Consider the following 24,506-nt stretch of genomic DNA (forward strand, 5'->3'; position numbering starts at 1 on the left):
CTTACACTGAAATAAGCTTTCATGGAATAAGAATACTATTGAAGTGTACTTTGTATTAACAACGAATGCCAACTAGTTAGAGAGAAATCCACAATCTGTGAAAGCAGTTAAAGCAGAAGTATTTTAGAAAGGCTTACACAAAATTAAGTTATCCAAAATGTTTAGGATACAGTAACAGTATCACACATTTTTGTTACATCTCAGGTTGGCATGGGTTTTTAATCAGTTTAATTAATAGTGAGGAAGTGAGGAGGATTGTTCTATTTTCCCTTGACCAGTATAAATTTTCATTCATAAACTAACAAAGAACATTATCTTGGCCAGCAAAAGGAGTTACTATTATCACAGGCTGTTATCACATTGCAACAAGAGTTGGTGAAATCTTGTTTCAGTTAAGTGTGCATTTTTTCACTATCCAAGAACTTAAAACTCTTGAAAAGAAAACACGTATAGTGTCAATATTTCAGGTTAATTTATGTGAAGTATAGTAGATTATTTTAAAGCTTGTTGTAGACATTTTCTTCCATTAAAATTTATTTTAAATGTGTTTATATTAAAAAAGTGGTTGAACATGCACACCAGTACAGACAAAATTCTTCAGGAACCAGATCTGTCATTTGTCTATTTGTCAGCTCTATATACCAACATTTACAGTCCCTCTTTCAGCAGTATCTCAATATTAGCCTAAGCACGGCTAATCAGAGCCAGCACATCCTAACTGCCCCTCTGCGGGGAACATCCAACGCACCAAGCAAATTACCAAAGGAGAGGGATCGAAAAACAGCACGGGGCGCTTCTCCTCCCTCCGCTCCCACACAGGGAAGGAAGCTGCTCAAAACAGTATCAATGCCGGCCAGTTCCCACAATTCTCTTTTCCTCTCAAGTTCTACTCTCCCTGCACTTTTCCCCCGACTGCCCTGTAACAAGGCCGAGCTCCGCTCCCCTCGGTGCGGCGGTGCCACGCTGGATTTCCCTGTCAGTGTTGCGCAACCGCGCACACCAGGAACGCGGGGAAGGGCCCGTGTTCCCGCCCCGCGTTCCAGCGTGGCGAGTCCGCAACACAGGTACCGCCTTGGAGCCGGATATGAAAGGGCAGCGAGGGCACAGCGCGGCGGCTGCTGCTGCTGCTGCTCTGCTGCCACCGCACCACCCACCCCCGCGCCCCTCGCAGCGGGGCCGGGAGGCGCGGCTGGCCGGCGGCCGGGGCGCATGGCAAGGCCGCCGGGAAGAGCGCGGGGAGCACCACGGCTTGGCTTGGCCCTGCGGGGCGGCCGGGGCGGCATTCCCCGGCCCCGCCGAGCCCCTTCTCCTCCCGTCCCGCCGCCGCCGGTACCTTCCCGCCGGGCATCGCCCCCGGCGCGGCGCCGCGTCCCCGGGCACGTGGCCGGGGAGTACGGGGGGCGGGGCCCAGGGAACCCCCGGCCCGCCCCCGCCCTTTGCAGCTTTGGCGCCGCCGGAGCCGCGGCTCCTGATTGGGTGGAGCGTGGATGACGTAAGGGCGGGGCGGGGTTCCCGGGGGTGCGGGAGCCGATCCGCGCTGTGGGAGGCGGCTGGGATTTCCCGGCGGGAAACGCTAGTGCCGGCACCGCGTCCCTCCTGCCCTCAGAGCCGAGCTGGCCCGAGGCCCCAAGAGGAGCCGGGGGTGCCGAGAGCTGGGCCGTCTGTTCTCTGCCCAGGGCAGCGGCTGAGTTGGCAGCGCTGATTTTTGAGGGGATGGTGTGGAGAGCGATGTTTCAGTTCTGTCCTCTGAGGAGAAATTTTTTCAACCTGGGTTTCGCCTGTGCATCCTTCATGATAGCCAGGGTCACTCTGATGTAAATCTCAAATGTTAAACGCCACAAGGAAAGAAAGCAGAGGGATGGAAACGCTGGCTTAGATAAAAGTGATAAAAACTTAGATACCTAAGCTAGTAATGTCTAAACACAAGGCACTTGATGAAAAATTCGTTTGCTGTTACGCCATTAAAATACGATTCCTTTAACTTCCTAAAGAAAAAGTAACGATACATTTACTGGCAAAAAGGGTAATGTCAGTGCCAAGATGTAGACTTGGAACTTAAACTGCTTTGCATGGATGTTCTCTTCCATAAAATGACAAACTGCAGCTAACAGAAGGAAAAAAGACTGATCACCTTTGCAAATGCTTTACTGGTGCAAGTGGAAACACTGACAGAAAAGGGACAGATAGGTTATTTTTATATTGCTTATTGTATGTTCTTTACAAGGTCACCTTGGCTGTTAGTACAGCTGTTAAACACAAGTAATTATAATTTTTATAAAATAAGGTAGCTGTATCTCGCAGCTGAATTAGAATTTATAAAGTACTTACATTTTGATAGAAGGTACTGCATGACTGCATTTTTATTGTTGAACCCTAATTACATATATCCGTCTATAGTTCAGTTTGTATTTTTTCCAAAGCACCCTATGGCAAATACCTGTCTGGCATTCCCTTCATAAAACTGCCACTAATTAAAGTGGATTTTGCAAACAGAAGATCCAGAAACATCATTATCCAAACCCCGTGCTGCCTTTGATTTTTATGTTCAAAACAGAATTATAAGCACTAGGTTCTCTTCCTTCCAAAAAATTTGCACTATTTCTTCTGAAATTACCAGACTGACAAATTAATTCTATTATATATCCTCAAGGTGGTTTTCTTTGAAAAAGTATGTTATTGCACTGCTTCGCTAAATAATCTTATGTTCGAGCTAAACCACAGAGAAATGGACCACAGAAGTCTGGTCTGCTTTAGTGAGTGTATTTTTTTCTGTACGTAAACTTCTTCCAAGGATTCCAAGGTGCCTGGGAGGAACTTACCTCTTTAGAATCCTGAGAAGGTGACCCAGTCTATAGATTCCTTCTATTGGTTCTCATGTTCTTCACAAACAAGTACTGAAATGGCATGGAAGTAGAGGAAGCATGTGAGAAAACCACCCTAAAAACAGAGCTGCAACTTAAAAAAAAAATAATGTCTCTGTTTCATTATTAGAAATAATGTGAAGAAAGAATAATAAAAGCCAATCTTCTTGACAAAAGCTTAAATTTCAAATTCCACTACATTATTCTGCAAGTCTGTTAAAAATTTCTGTGCATTATATTTTGGAAGTAATAACAAACACAATTGGTTATTTTTTGAAGAACTGGTTTTTCAACTACATATACAAGCATATCTGTGTTTTCACAGGCTTAAATAGTAGTTTGAGTCCACTGTTTTATCTGATATACTGACTGACTGTATTTGCACTCAAGATCAAATCTACTGCTGCTCAGGGAACATTAAGAAATTGTGTACTTTTTGTATTTTTGTTGTGTGAAAATTCTATGAAAACTATAAAATTTCTGTTAGCAATAAAAATTGATTTCTGTAGTGAAATCCAGAAAAAAGGGCATTTATTTGTTGGTGGTGCTGTTGATTGCACCAATGTTCCTTAATCTGTGTGTAGAAAGCACTCTTTCAAAGAAATAAAATGTATTTTATAGATGAGTTAAAGATAAGGAAGGTTAAATTACTGAAGTTTGGAGCACTCATTTGTATTGATTGAATGTGCCCGTCCTTCATTCTAATATGGGTTTATGGATTCATTTCCTCTTATGGAGCATTAAGTCAGAGCTTTAAAAGCTTTCCAGTGTACAAAGTCTGGTACAGACAATGTCAAATTCAAAGAGAAAGGTTTTTGGTTTGAGTCATTTCTTCAGAAAAGTTTTAAAACTCACAAGTATCCTAGACACTGAGCTGGGATGAAGTATGTGAGGAAAAACTCATCAAATATTTTAGAGTCTGTCTTTCAGGGTCAGATAGGTTTTTATGAGTTTGTCGGGGAAGAGGTGATCCAAAGGCCTAGGCTAGATACGAGACAGATCACAGTCTAGATCCAAAATAACACTTTCTTCTGCAGACTGTGTTGCAGTTTGATCATTCCAGGCTTTCTAAGATTTTGTTTAAGAAACAACATGAAACACTTAAATATTTTTAATCCTCAAGCTACAATGTCAGTTCCACTTTAAATTAAATTGTACTGTTTCACAGTACAGTGCATCACTATGCTGAGGCACGCTCTAAACCGTGGAAGAAATGGGAAAAAAAAGACCCACGAAACCCCTCAGGGGATGCCAGATTGCAGTAAATCAAGGAGTCAAGCTCTAACAAAATTCACGCAAATTAAAAATTAATAGCTGATCATTTAAGAATCAAAAGTAAGAAAAAGTTTTAAATTAATCAGCATACCAAGAAAGCATCTCTTTAGCAGCAGTTGCCCCCAGGTCATAGAGACACAAGGGGCTCCAGGCTCTGGAGTGCCCTGGCTGCCAACTGGCACCAAGTGGCTGCACACTGAGCCTAAGCCAGCTCATTCCATCTCCAAGTGCTCCCCATAGCATCTTGCAGTTGCTGACATTTTTGTCTTCTCCTGCTATTTCTCTGTGTCAGTGCTATAAAAGAAATATGAATACATAACTTTCTGACTGACAGTTACATTTGGGAAACATATTTGCCTACATTTTGTGAGATGCCTCTGTAGTTTAATGAGGTAAGTACAAATAAAATAATATTTTCCAAGCTGAAACTGAACATCTATCATAAAAGTACTCTCTTTTGGCTCTAGCTGGTGAGAAAAAATGCAAGCACATATTCAGAGCTGGAAAAAAGTGACATATTTTAAACTTCAATCATTACACCAGTTTACTCCCATGAAAGTTTTTCCTCTTAATTTAATTCAACAAGATTTTAAAAGTACTGAGGGGCCAATAATGCTGCACTTTATTGTCACCTTGAAAGATAAACCTTCTGTTTTTGTTTTTCATAGTTTTAAACACTTTCCCAGGAAAGTAACTATAAACATAGATGTTTATTCATTCCTTCTAAGAAACATCTTTTGATGGACGTTTCACATGACCAGTGTGATTGGGAAAGCGGTAACTTAATTATCCAATTGCTGGTTATTGTCAAGAATCTATAAATACTGGAGTCAGAAAAATAAAACCCTCTTTTTTCTATCACACCACGGAGACGTGTTTGTGTGAATCATTCCATGTCCTCTAATGACACTTTATAAATTTTAGTAACTCAGGATATTGAATTTCCTCTTTTAGCTCTAGTATTCCTCATTTTAGGCTTTAGCCTAATCATGTACCATACCCTTGTGTTGAAGACTTTACAAACACTACTCCTGAAAAATGCCTTGCCCAAAGGAAAACAGTATGTTAAAAAGTGGGTAGGGTAATACATTAGTCCCTTCTTCTACTACTTTGGCAGCTGGTCATTTTGGATTTGGCCTCTACATGATTTCTCTCTGCTTTTTTATTTTTTTTTGCTTCTTGATGTAGACAGGAATATGCTATTAGATGCCTTCTAGATAAAGGCTATTAGAGCACACAGCTTGCAAGGTGGGGAATAAGCAAGACACAATAAATTATTAAAAGTCAAAGTTGCCATACTAGGCAGTCTTTCCTATCCAAGGAGCTCCATCATTTTTAATTTATTATTATAACTTAGAGAGAGAAGAATGAAACCCAAGGATTTATTCGGTTGTTTATTTATTATTTATTTTGTATTTATATAAATCCTGAGCCTTCATCTATTTGGATCAAGAATACAATTTGTCTTCATGTTTGGTTTCTGTTTTTAAAAAAATACCATTTGAATCTGTAGAACAGCTATATTTTTAACTTTTTCTTGCATGTACTAGTGATACAATAGGCCCACTCTTACAAAATAATAAATAATTATTTTCTTCTCAGAACTATGTGTAATTAACAAACAGAACAGAAGACCTGGGAATTCCCTTGCTGATTTCACTGAATTCATATCTGGCCTTGAACTATTCCCCCCAAGCTGCAGAAAGCCACATTCGGATCATTCTTTTAATAAAGTCTGACCTGTTGCAAATGTTCCAGCCACAGCTGTGAAAAGACTTGAGCTTTTTCTATAGTGGAAGTTAACTGTGCTCTGATCTGGCCTTTTGTCTTAATGCTCATCCACATTCAAGCTCCTGAAATGGCATCAGGTAATAATTCTCACGTGCCAGTTATAGCTTCTCCTTACTCAGGCTACAACTTACTACTCTTCTGGAAAATAATCAAGTGAATGTGCTACAGTGTTAAGGCTGCTTTCACTGCTCTTCCCACAGTTCTGCATGTAGGAGAAACAGCTGGGATCACAGCTCAAACAATTGTCCAGAAAAGAGCTCTGAATCACCTCAGATTGAAAAATGTAACCACAGAATATGCTCTAAACATATACATGGGTATGCATGAAGACAGTGAGAACATCAGGTGTAGCAGTAAAGCAAATGGCTTGAGCTCAGATTGCACCTGGGCTTGGTTAGTCTGCGTGTGTGGTCCTAAGGGCCAATCATTCATATTAATCATGATGCCTAAATCAAGGAAGTTCCTTAGATCAACAGCTAACACATCAGCATAATTTCCACAGTATTCTCAAACCCCATGTTACTTTTGTCACAGCCTGCTCTGTGGTATTCCATACTTATTCACCATTCTGTTTCCTGCTCTTTAGTATAACTTACGCTGCCTCCTTTGATGTGCTCATTAGCAGACACAGAACATGCTGAAGTACGAGTTCAAGTAATTGCATTTTTACATGTAGGCAGTCTTTGACATTCCCTGTTTAGTGGAGTATTTTGAGAATTGGTGCACTGGGGTTTTTTTTGTGTTTCATTTGTCACCAAAATAGTTTTGAGAGAATAGAAAATAAAACTTGTATTCTCTGTCCTCTATATCTATGTATCTTCTGTATCTATATATTTCTGACATGAATCTAGAAGCCTGCAAAGAGAAAAAGTACCTTTTTTTGCCTACCTTTTACCTTTCAGAAAAGCAAAAATATTTTCTACTGCTGTCCATCATACTCCTAATAGTTATTCAGACAAATTTCTGCTTTCATGTTTGAGGCTTCTAGGGTTAGTAAAGAAGTGAAAGTGATAGTTCTAAAATGCTTTGGCCTGTTTTAGTAACTTACTTTCACTAAAAACCTGCAGTGAGTACAGTACAGATGGTGAATCTTTTCTTGTGTACCCTTGTAAATTAATCCAATAGCATAACACAATTTAAAAACATGATAATAGCAATGAAGGGGATCCCAAATAAAAATTCAGGGTAGGAATGCTAATTAAAATTAGAGTTGGCTCATGAAAAATATAAGCTCCAAACACTTTAGCTTTCTTAACTGGTATTGAGCTTTTAACTCAGTATTGAAGTTCTGAAGCTAAGTATTAAAGTTCTGGGTATTTTCAATAGCAGACATTCAGCTGCTGCTGCTGCTGCTGGAAGCAGAATGCAGGTGTAAGCACATCTCAATTGATTAGTGTGTAATTAATAATACAAAACAAGAACCATTCTATACAGTTTGCACTTAACAATCATAACTTGTATATAATTCCTATAAAACCTGCACAGTTTGTAAAATAACTCTGACTCTCACAGTACATAAGATGCCTCATGGGGTGCAAGTAATGGATTTTAATTGATTTGCTTTCTGGATAGATTCCATTTGGTCCATAAAATCTCAGACCCTGATGTGTATGATTTCAGCTCTCTCTCCCAGTAGTGTACAGCAAAGGTAACACAAAGTGTCAGGCCATATGCTTAAATACGTTTGCAGCTGAAATATTATTCCTGACGATTTCCAGGGGTTGGTTTGTTTGTTTGATTGGGGGGTTTTTTTGTTTTTCTTTTTTGTTTTTTTGCCTATATCAGTGCCTCACTTCCCTAGAAATCGGAGGCGCAGAGTTTACTGCTGGCTGATGTGGTGTGGCAGGCTCCGGTGCAGGTGCAATAAAGAAGTGTGAAGCTCAGATTACTGATGGAATGCGAATATAAATCTTAATCCTCAGTATCACCTGTTTCTCAAACACGTTACTTAACATTGTTTGTGTAGTGTTACTTGGCGTTTTTTTGCATTTGTTACTCAGCATTGTTTTGTATAGCGACTTCACGGGCGCGTCTTCCCGTACGCCGTAAATACGGCATCTTTAATACACCCGTAGCCAGAAAAACACTTCGGAGGTGATTCTGCGACATGCCTTGGGACCGTGAGGTCATTATGGGAGTATAACCCACGCTGTTGGCAGGCGGGCACCGGAGCGTCCCGGGGCCGCCGAGAGCCGCCTGCTCCCCCGGCAGCCGCCCCGGGGGGGGACCCCGGCCCCCAGGCATCCCCCGCGCGGATGCCTGGAGCCGGGGGCAGGTCCAGCCCTCGGGGCGGGGCCGGGGAGCCGCCCTCCGCCCGCCCCCGGCCCCGCCGCCTCCCTCATCCGTCCTCCCATCGCTGCCATCCCTCCGTGCCTCGGTGCCGGCGCGGCGCAGGGCGGCGATGTGGCGGTGGCGGTATGTGAGCGGCCGGCAGCTGCACGGCTCCCGACGCTACAAGGTAAAGGGCAGCCCCGGGGCCGGGAGGGCGGGCGGCTGGACGGTCCTACCCGAGACGCGTCCCTGAGCTCCGGAACGCTCCGCTCTGAGAGGATGGATCCCAGCCCAGCCTCGCTGTGCGTGCGGCCCCGGCCGGCCGGGCCATCCCGCCGGCTCCGGAGGGTCCGCAGGGCTCCACCTGTGTCCGCAGGGGGATGTCCCGCACCTCCACCTGTGCCCGCCGCACCCGGCCCGGCTCTGATGGAGTGCGTGCCCTGGGCAGGAACTGGGTGTTCGCGGGGTGGCACGTCTCTGTGGAGACAGTGAACTGGGTTTTGAGTGAGTATACGACGTCTGTAAAAGCTCTGCTCCGTTTTAGATCGGTGTGGTTTTGGAGGCATCCGGTGTTCCTGTAAGAAAGCACACATTGATGTTGCTTGTCTGGCTGTCTGCAAAGCCTTCGGAAGCAGGAATGTTTTGGCATTGAGAAATATATAAGAAAGCTGGGGGGAAGGGGGGGTGTGTGTGAAGAAAAACTTACTTTAATTTGAACTAAACCTCACATTTTCAAATAACTGGCTTGCAGAATCCCAATGAATGGGTGAATCATTAGATATTTGAATTTACCTGTGTTATGTCATGAACTTAGGAGTTACAGGGGATGCAGTATGGGGGATCATCCATGTTTGCTCCAATTGAGGTATAGGTGTCTGAAATGGGCCATGCCACCCTGTTCTCACACCTTCACCCATTCCCCGTGAAAAGCAGGGGGCGCATGCCAACTTCTACCAGCACAACACCCAGCCCTTTGTTTTATGTTCAGTTTCCCAAAGCAGCCCCTACACCATTCTCCCCAAGATTCTTGCCTTCTTGCTCTTACCATGTGCCTGCCCAGGCTGGGCTCCAACCAGAGCGTTCAGCTTTTCCTGGTTCCTATCTAGCCCTTCCCTTCCCTGGGCCAGCAGCTCTGCCTGCTCACCTCAGCAGGAATGAAGGTGGAGGAACTGTGGCTTCGAGAGTGTTCTCCAGGCTGCTTCCTAGGAACTTGTTTTGCAGAGCAGCTCGTTAAAATGTACCAACCTGTTTGTGTGTCTCCAGTGTGAGTGGGATAAAACATTCTGCCAGCTGCTTTTGGCCACAGGGCGTGAGTTGCACAGGTCTGTGCTTGAATGGTGTGCTTGAATGGTGAAGCTGCAGCCTTGGCTGAGATCAGGAGGAGGAAAAATAAAAAGCTATTTTTCGCATAAACAGACATTGTTATTTAAGTGACTTTCCTGAATTATTTGAGTTCATAGTACAAATACAGGGAACACTTGTATTACATTACAAGTGATATTTCTTATCACTTGAATGAAAATAGCTTCAAACAAGTGCAGATGGGGAATAATCAAAACAACATTCTCTTAAAAACCTGTAATTGTTGTGCCACACTTATGATTTACAGGGCAGATGATTACCAAGAGGCAGAATCACATATCAAATAATTTCATTTGAATATAATGGTTTCTCAAGAGCATTGCAAAGAAACTATGTTTGGTAATTTTCTTAACTATAAGAATCAGCCATTGCAAATACTTAGGAAGTATCTGTTCTACTGTGGTCTGAAAAAAATCCTAGTAAGTGAAGGCTTTAGAAAGATGAAAACAAATGGTTTTCTGTTATCTGAGGTGACTTGGGACTGGAATCTATTGGAAATAAATAAATCCAAATGGCACGGATTTCACACAGAGTTCAGCTACATGAGGTTTGTGCTGCCGGGCTGGTCAGGTATCTGTACCATTTTCCTGGTGCTCCAGGTTGCAGGAGGGCCTGGCAGTGGCAGATCTCCCTATTCCTAAGTGCTGCTCACAGTGGTTTAAAGTACTCCAAAAATACAACAGGGATGCAGCAAGGAAACAGTAATCACTACCACAATCTCTTGTCCCTCACCTTCCCATACCTAGGGCTGCCACAACCACAGCTTTGCTCTCACCACCTCCCAGGCCTGGCACATGCTCTTCAACCTCCTGTTGCCCTCTGGCTGCCATCTCCTCCCCTTCAGCCTAGGGCCTTACTGCATCCTGCTCCTCCAGCTTCCCAGCCCCTCGGAGGAGATTGCTGCTTCCTTTGCTGCCTTCTCAACAGGTACAAAGCTCTGATCACCGTGCCCAGCACACAAAGGTGACCTCTTCTTATAACCTCCTGACTATTTCTGCACTGTGTTTCCTGGTGAACCTAGTTCTGGGGTAGTGTAGAGGGATATGTGCCTTGGCCCTGTGAAGAACTAAATAATCTCTGAAAGGACTGTGAGCATGCATTCAATATTGAGCTAAAACAATGTATTGCTTCCAGACTTGAAGCATGGATAGAAGACTTTAGATTTAGTGGCATCCACCTCTCTGTTGTGCATCACACTGCAGCATTGTACTGACAGAAGTATCAGTGGCTTAACATACTCCATACTTCACACAATTTATCTGCTGAGCATAATGCAGCTTAAAAAAATAATTTGTGTAATCAACTCCTTTTGTAAAGGTAAATATGGCCTGAAAAAAAATGCTGTTCAATTTTCAAAATTTTCACACAGCTGAATTCATTTCTCTGCCATGAATGCTTCAATTGTATGTCTCAGGCACTGTCTCTCTCGTTTGCAGTTGGAGGAGGGCCTTGGCAACAAAACGAGCACAGTTCTTTGCTAAGGGAATGGCAGACCTCCAATGAATGCAAAGACTACAGCACCCTTTAGCATGTTAGGTCCATGTATATTAGGCTTTTGAAACAAGTTTTCCCCAATTACCAAGCTTTGGCTTACATCACAGACTGACCTCAGAGCACAAAAATGCATTCCCTTAGGATGAACCTAAACCAGAAAACAAATACACAAGTACACCCACTACATTCAGTCCATAGTATTGTAATGGAACCAGTTTAGTGTGATACCTTCTAAAATCCTTGTAGCACGAGCACTGGCTCCTCAGGGGTAGCTGTATTTCACTTTACAAGTCTATTCCCATTCATTCTGCCTGTTAATCGGGTTTTAGAGATTCAGTTTTCCTTTTTCTGCTTAAAAGCATGCCAAGAACAGGTAGAGATGTGGCAATGAGACAGTTCGGACATAACCCTGAGTATTACTGCTGTGATATTTCTGCCATCTTCTTGCCTGTGGGGCAGGTGCTGATTTCAAGACAGTGGCATGCTCAGGTGATTTGCTGCAGCTGTCTCACAGAAGATTCTTATCCTTGATTTGTGTGCTATTCTCTAGGGCATGGAGTAACACAGTCAAAAAGCTACAACCAACTGGAATTGTAGGGCTTGGATCATGTCATTCCTATTTTTATGTTTTATCAGCATTTTGTAAATCTAGAGGAGCACGCATGGAATTACACAGCTACCTTTTTTCCTGCCTGCTTGGGTTTCTGTTGGAAACAAGCTGTTCTGCAACAACCAGGCCATGAGAACAGATAAAAGCAGAATTTGGTTCTTTATTTTTATCCTTCTCACCAGAATGCAGTAATGTCAGTGGTGAGCTTGTGTTGCCATTGCCTCATTACCTCATTCTTGGGATTCCTCTTGCATATTTGCCTTGAGTCACCTTTTTTTACAGTACCTGTGCACAGTAGTTTTTCAGGCCAGAAAACTTTGATACTTTATTGTGTTTCAGAATAAAAGAGACCTAAGAACAAACTATAGAGGCTTGATTCAAACAATAGGCCTCAGAAAAGATGGTTTAAAAAAATCAGACATAACATTAAAAACTGACATCTAAGGTTTCACATTTTTATCTTGTTTTGTCCACTCTGTTTCTATCCTCTAAGTCTTTTTTTAAGCAGGTAACTCTGTGTGGGTAAGGGGTATGGTGAAGAAAGGAGAGCAAATTAGGTGTAAGTGGTTTAATTTCAGTGTGGGGTCTGCTACTGTCCCATGTTCTCATAAGTAAAATAGGTAGAGGTGACTAAGATGAAATCATTGTAAGGTGAAAACATTTTAAAGACTTTAAAATATTTTTTCAAAGAGAATGGAAGCATCTTTAAAGAGAATGGAAACATTTAAAGTTTTCTGTCAAAGTAGGAGGTTCTATCAAGTGTGAATCTACTGACACAGCTGTCTTTCTGTCCCAACTCCATTGCTGTTCAATACTTTAATTAACAGAAGGGAGATTATTGTAAAATTTTCACTATACTAAAGATTATTAAGACTAGTTTTATGATTTAAAATATGCTGGGACAAGGGATAAAATATCTAGAAATAAATATGAAGAAATTCAGTAAACAGGGTACAGCGCTTAGGGGAAAAAAATCAATATTTAGAACATAAAATAAGAGACAATGGACTGCAGGAAAGATAACAGGGAATCAAAGTGCCAACAGCATTGTGGATATTATAATAAAGAGAAAAAAAGTTCTTAAGCTAGAAGTGTCTTAAATATGTCAAAGGGCTACGTTTACTCATGTAGCTGATGTACTAATCAGGTATCAGCTGGAATAATGCATCCTGCCTGCTTTGGCCCACAGTTTACAGTCCTCAGAATGACATTATGAATACCAAGAGGCTTAGAAAAGATGAACTGTGTGAAACAGTCCAAGTAAAGTGGGAGTAAGAGCCTAGCAACCATTTGGTCTTCAAGAGTGCCCTTTTAAAGAAAGACAATACCTGAGTTTCATACCTGAGTTTCAGCTGCACAAAGAGAAGTTTAAGGCGTCTGCTATGTCAGTCTTGTGTTGATAAGGCCTGCTGGAACAGGTACTAAAGGGGATTGGGCAATCATTTTATCAGTCTTAAGAAATGGCTTGATTTATTTGAGGCAAGATCAACAATCTAGTGTTGAGTATTAATAATCAGTTGCTGACACCTTTTTAGGAAAATTTTGGGTAATGCATTTTCCTTTAGTGTGCTGACATGGTTGTTTCTTGCAAGCAATGGGGTCATTACCTCCTGGAAACTTGATCTGCATCCTTAAAGTATCCTGAACGTGATCCTGCATTAGGTGAACACGCTGGACTAGAAGATCTCTCAAATTACATATCAGCCCTCATTTTGGAGGGTTAGAGAAACAAGATCAGAAGTATAATGATCATGTTTCAAGGTCTGACTCTTTCTCTTATACTGACTGATACCTGAAGAGCAAAGTGTGTTGAGTATAATCTAGTGAATTAGTGTCTGTAAATTCAGGATTCACCCAGATACAAGATTGGATTTCTGTGAAGTTTATGCTTTTCCAAGGCTACAAGTGTAACTATGAGATTTAGAAAAAAATATTGGTTCTGCTCACCTTAATTGAACAGTAGTTTTGCTTTCTACTCTGGTAACACAAGGAGTTTACATGATTTCGAAAATTTAGGATAGGAGACTTCAATTTGCTTATCTGCAGCTTCTTAGGAGACAGTTAATAATGCTTATGCAATAATGCTCATTGCACGTAGACAATTTTATATCTGTTGAGTACTTTCTTTACATGCTTATTATATAGTGTTTGTCTGCGTAGTATTTTTACTTATTTTCACTAATATTTAATTCCAAATATTATCTGAAAGCAGTTATCAGTTGTGTCTGCTGTAGTTAGATTTTTCAAACCACTGGGGTTTAATAAACTCCTTGAATATTTGAGGCAGTGAAAACTAACATTGTCTGGCTTCAATAAAACCAGGAGCCAACAGCCCACTGTTCTACAAATAAAATCTTGAAGTCTTCTTCATGTTACTTTGATGGAAGACTGGGGTTGTAACTAAATGTTGTTGAATAGTATGCGAAATAAACCGAATAATTAATTACTCTTACATTATCTGTCACTGCATTCATGTGTCTCATGTGTCTAAGAGCCAAGGGCCAACTGAATATGTCATTCCAAAAAACAATCTTCATGCAGGTATCACTTCTTTTTCCTCATCCTGTTGCAATTGTAGGTGACATAATGTAGCATTTCATGAGTTCTGTAATCATTGCCTTCCTTCTACGTATTATATCTAATGAAACAACAACTTAGTGAAATCACACCACAGAGATGCTGCATTTGATATTACATGCCACAGGACTTTTTTCCTAATGGTGGGAAATTGTACATGGTTTTGAGTGCAATATTACACCCATGAATTTACAAAGGTTCGTTAGATCACTTTTGGGACAAATACGCTCAATATAAAGAGTTGTATGCCTCGTTGAATCTTATAAAAGTGCAAATACCAGCTGCAGAGTTTCATTTTATTGCTTTATCAAGAGATGTTAGCATTCTGAAGTGCCTTTTGGATTTTTATGTGTGGAATATGCATGTAGATATACGTATTTTTGTTTATTCATCTGTGTTTTAAGAGAAGACTAATTGCAAAGATGTATCTGTGATTTGAATGTGGATTTTCATTATAAATCTAAGGAAACCCTTATTCTAAGGGTTGTTTAATAGAGGGAGGAATCTTTCTATGAAGTATCCCCTCCTGTGCAGGATATTAGATAACACAAGGGTTCAATGTATGTGCCACAGAACCACTGTTTAGTGTCTATTATGGAAACTACAACATGCTTTTAATCTGTCTTCCCTTTTGGGCCTGGAGTGGTTTCCCCACTTTGGGTTCCCCAGGTATTTAGGTACACACTCTGGCAGAGCTCTAGCTGGATGGGTACTTGGTTTACTGTTTGATCTTTAAGGGGCTGCTGGCACATATATGTTTGTACATGGGCAGAAATAGATGTAGCACAAAATCTTGCTGCTGTTTCCTTTTACCAAGCATGGAAGACCAGTCTGCACAAAAAAACACCCACAGAAATCAACTTTCTTGCTATGTTAGAGCTTCTTTGAATAGCGAGTTAAAGATCAGTTGTGCAGTTCCTTGAGACTGTGCAGGTTTTGGTTTTAGCAGGATTTGTATTTTTACCAATCTAGGCCAGCCTCTATCTTTGTCCCTTTACAGCAGCACACATGCAGCTGTCTTCTATTACCCCTTGTGTCGCTAGAGGACACTAAATGATTCGCACGAACACCTCTCAATGTCAGAACAGAAAAAGGCACTTTTATTCTCTGAGTCCAGTATTTATAGATTCTCAACAATGACCAGGGATTGGATAATTAAGTTACCACCTTCCCAAATACACTGGTCATGTGAAACATCCATCAAAAGACATTTCTTAGAAGGAATGTGATAAACAACTTATGTTTACAGAACTTTCATGGGAAAGTAACTAAAACTATGAAAACATTATCAGACAGCTTAATTTTCAGGGCAACACTCCTTGCTCAATATTTAACTACATTTCTATGTTATTTTTCATTATTTTGACGTTGTTAAGTGCTTGAACATGTCCACTAAACAGAGCCTTTCTTTCGGAAGAGAAATTAGGCAGCATCCTTAATATAACTACTATTAGTTGAAAACCGGTTGCTGACTTCCAGTCTCACTGACTGTCCACCTCTCCCTGGTCTGGATAAAGCACTTGGTTTTGAGCTCCTGGCTGAGCCTGTGTTGAGAAGGAGGAGACCTGCTGAGGTCCCTTCTGACCTGGATGATCCTGTGATCCAGACCCATGGTTCTGCGATCTTAAGGCCATGACGCTGCTCTGCAAGCAAGGGGATGTGCTGCTGGCAGGCATGAGTCCCTGAGAGTAACCTGTCCTGACCCACAGCTCTGTGTGCCCATGATCTCATGGTTGTGGGTCCATGCGTACTGCATTAAGGGAAAGGATTTGCACAGCGTGTGACTCAATGTGTGTCTCAGAATTCCTGAAAATGTGGAGGTGAACAATAAATATACCTTTGCAACAAAACATTCCCAGGACAGAAGTTTGTGTAATAACAGCTTTATGATGACTTAGTAATACCAACCAGAATTGTTGAATTGCACAAACCATGACATTCTAGTATTTACTAGGAATAGTATCAGGTGGGATGAAATATAACTGTATTTTCTAGCTATAGTGCGCACAGGCTAATGGAACTGAAGGGGGCAAAGTGAGAGAGCAGAGAGGAGCTCAGGAACCCAAACTGGGCAGCCTCTTCCTTCACAGCTGCATCCAGCCCTAGTACAGGCTTGTAACTCCTGGAATTAAGTATTGGTGACCTATTTAAAAAAAAAAAAATAATAATTATATATATATGTGTTTGTATATAAATATATGTACATATGTATCTGTATATATATACATATATATAGGTGGGATAAAATGCAGATACACCAAATTAATTAAGCAATGGGAGATAGAAAACCTAAGCCATTATTTATGAATAATTAACTAATTGATGATATAAAGTAAAGCAAATCTATTATTAGAAATAACGGGACTGTGTTTTAGAATACATCAGCACTTAAACTGCTGAACATATTTGGCATCCACAGTGTTGTGGAGCTCTGTTGTTTATCGCATGCTTCTCTTTCTTCCCTCTGTGAAGCTTTTGTTAAAGTCCAAGATTCTGTTCCATAATAACTACAAACCTGTAAAAACATATATAAAGTAGAATTAAACTCCACATGTTTAATGTATTCTAGGAATTAGAAAGACTGATGGAAAATTGTTACCAGATGTGCCAGTATTTCAGTATTTTCTTTATTTTTGTGTGGTTCCTGAAGTGTAACGTTTCACAGAAGCCAAGTTCATGTTGAGTGAGACATTGCCCAGAAGGGTGATTTCCCACTGAGCGCTCTTAAATAGAGACTGGATCATGCCCTGGATTGGGAGGGTCATCCTGCAGCTTTCAAAACCACGAAAAAACTCTTACCTTGTGCAAAAGAGAGTCCATTGTCACCTCCCACCCCTTTGTCTGTCATTTACAAAACACAGGTGTTGTGAATGTAAATGACTGAATGGCATAATCCGGTGCTGCCTGGGATGAGATCATATAAGTAAAGGAAAGGAATAGTCTGTTAGTATAAAGAGCAGCTGAAGTGGAAATAACTATATAATGTAGTTATGCAACTACATTTCTTGCAGCTTGCTTTCTTTCCTGACTCTGAAGTTTGTGTAGACATACTTTATATTTTTCTCTTAATCGTAGTGATTCCAAATTTTATTCTTGTGATGCCTCCACAGAGCAAAGCTGGAGAGGTCTAGGGAGTCCTGTGAAGATCCAGTGCCTGCTCTCATTAATGGTTAGCTCACTCCCTGTTTGGGTTTTGTTTGTTTGTTTTCTCTGAAGTCTCTCCAAGGCAATAGCTAGGCTTTTGGTTTAGAAATAGTCTCTTCTGGAGCCAGTGCACATAATTTTTTTTGGTTTCACCATCCTTCAACACTCTTCCAACATGGGCATTTGGGTTTCTGACCATGAACATGAGCAGACAGGGCTCACTTTCATGCTCTGGAAGTGTCATATTGCTGGGTTACAGTGTCGTCTCCAGATTGTTTCAGATACTTTGAACTTAAATTTACTGAATGCTAATGATGTTTTGGGTGTGTAGGGCCAGATGATGAGGCCCAACACCCCTCCAGAAGATGCTTTGTGGTGCTGATGTAACCAGTTTGCAATAATGGGAAGTACTTCTAAGCTGTGTGGATGTGAGCCAGAAGATACCGTTTGTCTTGTATTTAGCAGAGCAGACCTTGATCACTGGGAGTGCTTTTGCCCCTCGGTATTTGGCTCTGCTCTGTCACTGCAGAACAGTTGTCTTTCTTCTGTATAGCCAAACCTTTGCTTTTGCTCATTTTTCTTTCTCCTGTTTGTCTGTTTGTTACTTTTCTTAACTGTTTATCCCTTTTTTCCCCCCTCCTCCTTAATCTTATTTCCTTTCCCCTTTAAAACAGGTGACCAGCGCAAACTTGATGCTGTGCTGGATCCCCTGGATGGAAATTAAGATGCAGGAACACAAAGTAAAAGTACTTCTCATGTGCTGCCTGAGTCACCTTGTATGTGTGTGCATATCTGGTATCTATATTCTCATTTCTAGCTCTGCTAGAAGCCATTAACACTGAGAGAGAAAGCATGTGGCTTTCAAGGAGATATCAGCTATTAAATAAAACCAGAAGAAGCACTTTTAAATTTGGGAGCAATATGAAGTCAATGCCATTTTTCCTATTCACTCACTACTGCCTTTTCCTCCCAATTGTTACAACTTAATACAAAAATAATTGAGAGAAGCTTTCTGATCATTCCAAGCCCTTCTTCTTTGTATATGGACAATCAATCCCTTTTCCAGGGCAGAAAGTGTTTGCAGGGAAATGCTTAGTACTTGTATGAGCCTTGCACTTAAAAACCTCCAACAGGCTTATCCTCTCCACTTTTGTCTTTTAGTGTAAGTGCCCTGAAAATGACAGAGTTGCACAATAACAAATGGCAAATGCTTTTTTTTTGCATCAGGTTCAATGGACTATTGCATTCATGTTCATTGGTCACAATGTGAGCATATTATTCAGTACTTTGCTTTTCTGAGCAGCCATGAACATTAAACTCCTGAGGATTTCATGGCCTTGAGGTCAGTAGCTTCTTGGGAGTAGAACAAAGCAGAGTATTAAACTGTATAGCAGACTTTATTTGTCAAGTTTTATTTTTTGCCACAACTGAAAACTATTTTTCCATGGGTGTTTCCTTTGGTCTGGCTAAAACAAATTATTGTGGAGGGAAGAGCAAATTTCCATTCTTCTGCACATCTGCTGAATGTTCCTTCCCCACCCAGAGGACCAACAGTTCAGCCACAGACACAGGAATTAATGGGATGAAGTGTGGTGTGTCTTCGTAGTGAACAAAAGCGAACTGTAATTCTACTTTTTTTTTATTTTACTTTTTTTTCTGATTAGGTCTGTTCTGATTTTTGGTGCTTGACTTTTGAAACTGTGAGACAAACAAAAAGCTGACTGTGTCTCTTGTTTGTGTCTGTTATGTAGAGATATGTTGGAAAGCTACCTAATCTCTAACATCTTCCATTAAAGAAAATACAAAAAATATATAATATCTATATAGTCTCTTATATTTTCTATATAAGAACACAATTTCAAAGGAATGAGACTGATTTTCTTTTTTTTTTTTTTTTTCTTCTAAGAGAAAGCAATAGTTCTGAACAGCCAGTGAATAGTTTGGATAGAAAGCCTTGTTTTACTGTTGTTGTTTAGCTAACACTTTCTGATTTTATTCATGACTTTGACTTGGGGGTGAGGGGAGAAAGAGAATGCCAAAGTAGAAGCAAGGGTAAAACTCACTTATTATGACCTTTGCACACTCTTATCCAGGTGTTGCTGAATTAATTGAATTTGCTAGTCTGCAAATTGTCCTGTATCTCAAACAGTCTTTGAATACCAGCTGGGCTAAGGAAATGGGCAGTAGCCACAGTAAAACTTTGAGCAGTCTCCTGATTACCTGGAACCTTGAAAGTGCTAATGGATACTTTGAATTTTCTTCATTCTCAGAGGTTTTCCATGGTTTTCATGTGAATTAAGTACTAGCTGACTGATCTGTTGGCATAGGTACTGTATGGGTTGGTATTATTGTTAATTTTGGCATAAACCTAAGCAAAGCCCACAGGTAATTCACATGGAAGCTGAACTATCAAAAGTTCAAACAGTTGTAATAATCAGTGTTTGAAAGATAAATACAGCATCTGCACCTGCAAATACATACAAAATGATGAAAACTTAAGTTTTACCTGCAAATTATTTTTTTTTCTGAGGTAATGTATTTAAGAATTCTAATATATATTCTGGTGAAAAAATCTGTTCATGATAAAATTGCATCATGTATTAAGTAATATGGGTGGCAGCAGCAGAGAAAAATGACACATCAAAGTGAACACATACAGCATTTTTAGAAAAATTAAAATCAGTGATGTACACTTCATTAAACTGAAATTTTTATTCCCTTTGGAAATTTAGGCAGTCTGGTCTGATCAGTTACTGCTAGGTGATTTTTTTTGATTTGTCAGTATGTATTTACAGTGTATAGTTGTGTTATAATAATTTTATTAGATGCTATGTTTATGATCTGTGATTTAAACTTGAACACACAAAATTACCATGTGAATGCCTTGTTTTGTCCAGAAGGTAATTAAAACATAGGCTTTGTATTCAGATAGAAAAAGGAAATGTATGGAAGAGTCCCCAAGCATTTCATATGTAGGTACCTGAGTTTAGGACAAGCGCCTAAGTTGCTTTGATAATGACTTGGAACAGGTACTTCCAGAGTGCAGTCTCCTCCTCCTTGGAGAGCTTGGAGTACTTGGCTAAGAGAGGTCAATAAGTTAACTACATTTATGGAGAGACAATCAACAATTAGCTGAAATTATGTGAAAGGAGACTCTCTGTTATCAGCTCTTCTGCAAGTAAGCAGCTTTGTCAAACTGTGGTGTAACACATCCCTATCGTACTCCCATTTTCTGCACAGAATGTTTGGACAGTGCTTTATATAGATATATCTGAATCTTTGTGAGCCATGTGCATCATCCTAGCAATGCAAAGCCATATATGCACATTCAAAGTCCAAGAATTTCTGAAATAATTATGTATACCACTCCAATGATGGATAACTTCTTCCGATGCCTACCTGCCAGGGCTCAAATGCATGGTTTTGGGTGGTATTGTCAATTAAAATTGTTCTTCCTCAGATTATTCTGTGTTCTGCAGTCTCAATGCAGGATAAAACTTGATACAGTCCTCTGAGGAAAAAGGAGACAACAGCAATTCAGGGTGGCCATAGATTTCTAAAGTATTTTGTTTACAAAAGATATAGATATGTACTTTCTGGAATTTATAAAACACATGTATTTAGAAGTCTGTCCAGTAGAGAAATTTTATTGTGGTAATGAACTGTGCTATTTTAGAGCTCATTTTTATGATAACATTGCCTCACATGAATTAGCATAGTGCAAATGCAACTGTGTTACTCTGACAAAGCTGTGTATCTCTGCAAGATAATATTCCACCTACAAACATGTTCCATATTTACTATCTATCCTACATACTAGCAATGAACTGGTGCTCAGTTCATATGCATTATTGGTAGTGCAAATGGAAGTGTTACATCCAAAATATGGTAGAAATGCAGAATCTTATAAGGTTGTGAAATTAATAAGAATTTAAAAGTAAAATGTGACTACAGAGCTATGACAGAGTTTGCCATTTCACAAGCCTAAACCTTTGTGTTAATACATAGAATTGCTAACAAGGTAATTGTAAACCAGGCCAGTGCTTTTAAATTAAGTAAAACCTATTCTTTTAATCAAAATAAAATAAATTTACACCAGTCTCACTGAGTGCTCTTAGATGCTGAAGGATATGTAGTCCTAGAAAAATAGCCATTGTTCAGTGCTTTGTTTAACATGCTTGCTTTTTCCTCACAGTACAGTGCTGTGGATACAAATCCTTTATCTGTGTATATTATGCAGCCCATCTGGAATAAAATTATTAAGGTAAGAATTTCATTTAATAAAAACATAACATGTTAATGTAAAAATTGTTTTAAATATAGTTTGTATTTTCATTTAAAACTACATATTGATCAATAAAGCTGAAATGAAGACATCTGATAAAAGAAAATAAACATTGCAGTATATATATCTGTGTTTAAGGTGAGTATGTTGTTTTGAGATTATTTTTTTTAGGAAGAAAAGGCTTGTTTCTTTATTTCTGATTGCTGTAGAAAAGGCATCCATTTCTTTTTTACATCTTTCATTATTACATCTTTCATTAAACAGCTTTGCAGACATGGATGGTTTTACTTAGTACAGATTATTTTTGTGCAGCATATGCTGCCTAACAACAGCATGGCTTTCTCTCTGTGCTGTGCATATGATTTTATGCAAGCACTGTCTCATTTTCTCCCAAGGGGACTTGCTTGAGGGAGCCAGGCGTTCCTCTCAGAAGCTGAAAATGAGAGTGGTTACCATGATCACCATAATGACTGGAAGATGCCATCTCTTGAATGCATTACAATCTGCAGTTTTTAAAAAGAAACCACTCACAATTAGTTATGCTGTTGTTGGCAAAAAAAAAAAAAAAAAGAAAAAAAGAAAAAAAGCTGTATCTTAAAGAAATGTGAATTTTATTGATCTCCAAGGAAGCACTGACTTCTGCATCTGCCTCATTACAGGGAATGTTTAGATTGGAGCAGACTTGAAAATAAACCTTTGCATAAATAAAAAAGGGTGCATGTGGTCAGAGTGCTGTTGGATCTGCCATCTCTGGGTTCTATAATTCAGGTGTTGCTTATTCTTGATATGGCAGGAAAATCATAATCTCTAATTCATAACCTCAAAGTAATTTCATGAAAAGTGTTTATATGACCCAACTGAAGAATTAAAAAACAACCTGAACATGGGAGGAGAAAAAAGCAATTAAAAAATGTGACACTGAATTCAGTAATTCAGTTCAGAGACTTTGTTTTTATTCCCATCATAATGTTGAGGAAAACAGTGAGGCAGAAAAGCCCCTCCAGCACTATGGCATGGGAGATGAGTAGAGGCTTTACTGTGCATGGGCCTTTTGGTTTAGGAGATGGGTGGTTATTCATTTGCTATCAGATTGAAGAGAGAGTGTTGTCCATGGAAAACTCCCTTTGGAGATAAGTTCTAATGGCTGAAGCATTTTACCAGAAGAAAAGCAACATTATTGATTATCCCCATGTAGCTTAGGGTGATAGGTCCTATAAAAAATGTGACCTCTTTAGATTTTTTAAAATCTAATTGATTTTTAGCTGAGCATAATTAAATTCATTTCTTGCTGGAGGAGAACCCAAACCAAAGCAAAAAACTTAAAACCTATTTCAACAATCTGAGTACAGAACCAAAGACTAAAGTGAGTGGTGCAGTGTGTACTGTGCCATTTGGTTTGGTTTGAATACTGAAGATACACCAGTGAATGCTCCATTTTGCCTTCTGGTAAAAGAGGGTTACAGAATACTTCTCAGTGATGTGTGACAAGGATTTAAAGGGAAACTATATTGCTCTCAGCTTCAAATTCTAGAGGAGTGAAAAAATAAAGCAACCTCAAATTCACTGAGCCAAGAAAAAAAAAATTAAGCAAACCATGAGAACAATGGCTTGGGATTTGGGTCTTGCCTTTGCCTTTTTAATCCTAATTTGCCTGTTTAATCCTAATGGCAACAGTTCTAAAGTTTCTCTGTATTCTACAACACAGAATTCATTAGAAGATGTGTTTCCTATGTTATGAGACATTACCATTAATTGTAAAATGTACTTCCTATGTTATAAGAAATTAAGAAGAGCTTGACATTAAAGACCTGTGAATTTGAGCTGAAACATATTGTCATAACCCAGCTCATTTATCTCTGGTGGAGTTGCTGGACAATGAGAGGAAAAGGAGGAAATCCCATTGGAATGCACAGGTGTATGCCAGCATCACTGAAATCAATTAACCTCCCCTCTGTTGCCTTTATGAACTTTGATTTTATCACCAGAACTGGGCAAGAGTAGCATTTTAGTGGTCTCAAGTGACCTAGTGAAGTTTGAACAGAGCTTTATATAAATGTGTACTTTACCATTTGTTATCCAAATAGTTGCTATATTAAAGCATTTGCTGTTTGTACTAAGGCTTTTAGAATGAATGGCTGTAGACCCAGAGAAACAGAAATCAGTTAATACTTCATGGAACTAAGAGTTTTCTAAAAACTTCAAGCACACAAGGGCTTTGCCAGAGAGATGTGATTCTCCCCATGGCACCTCCAGTTGTATCAATCATGTAGCAGTTGATGTATTAGACCTCTACTGTCTGTTAATTAGATAATAAAGATTGCAGCTTATCCTTCTGTAGCACAATAATATATCCAGGCTCTATTTTTCTAAGGTGTGTAAGACGTTAATCTTGAACACCCTGTGATTTTCTAATGATGAAATAGGGTGATGGTAGTGTAATGCCAACCAAAAGGATAAGGGGCATTAAATATAACAAAAGAGATTTTGCAACTAGAATACTTTCCAAATACCTAGACAGATTAGGTTCGGTAAGGATCAAAAGAACATGCTTAAGGGTTTAACTGCAGGAGAGTCTGTTTTCCTGAGGACAGAACTCCTGTAACTGTTTTTCATGGTGTGACTGTTAGTCAAAGGGATTGCAATTATAACAACATCCTTTGAAGGTTTCCTTCTTAAAATACATACTGTTAGCAAGAAAGTGAGTTAAAATAACTTCTTCATGTTTGCACCATGGAAGCATAAATTATTTCCTGTAGTAACTTTCAAATTGCATTGTGACTGTTCAGAATGATGAGCTTAATTAGAAAGCAGACATTTGTGGTGCCCCACTTGATTT

At 39.8% G+C, this 24,506-nt stretch overlaps 2 protein-coding genes across 6 annotated transcripts in view; one reads left to right on the forward strand and one right to left on the reverse strand.

Annotated features, from left to right (window-relative positions):
- SPIDR (scaffold protein involved in DNA repair) overlaps window positions 1–1,389 on the reverse strand; it is a 199,527-nt gene extending 198,138 nt beyond the window's left edge. For all 5 annotated transcript variants that reach the window (XR_015771929.1, XR_015771930.1, XM_088051736.1 and 2 more), the window contains exon 1: window positions 1,334–1,389. Coding sequence is in view for 3 of the 5 variants with exons in the window: in XM_088051736.1 (XP_087907862.1) it covers window positions 1,334–1,348 (15 nt within the window). In the remaining 2 variants the exon portion in view is untranslated. The remainder of the gene's footprint in view (window positions 1–1,333) is intronic.
- Window positions 1,390–8,289: 6,900 nt separating this feature from the next.
- LOC102108852 (ethanolaminephosphotransferase 1-like) overlaps window positions 8,290–24,506 on the forward strand; it is a 56,672-nt gene continuing 40,455 nt past the window's right edge. The window contains exons 1-2 of the mRNA XM_005517177.3: window positions 8,290–8,385; window positions 21,581–21,649. Coding sequence (XP_005517234.2) covers window positions 8,329–8,385; window positions 21,581–21,649 — 126 coding nt within the window. The 5' untranslated portion in view covers window positions 8,290–8,328. The remainder of the gene's footprint in view (window positions 8,386–21,580; window positions 21,650–24,506) is intronic.

This window comes from Pseudopodoces humilis, chromosome 1, assembly GCF_049639895.1.
Source record: "Pseudopodoces humilis isolate 2021_Gansu_Grassland_sample_001 chromosome 1, ASM4963989v1, whole genome shotgun sequence".
NCBI lineage: Eukaryota > Metazoa > Chordata > Aves > Passeriformes > Paridae > Pseudopodoces > Pseudopodoces humilis.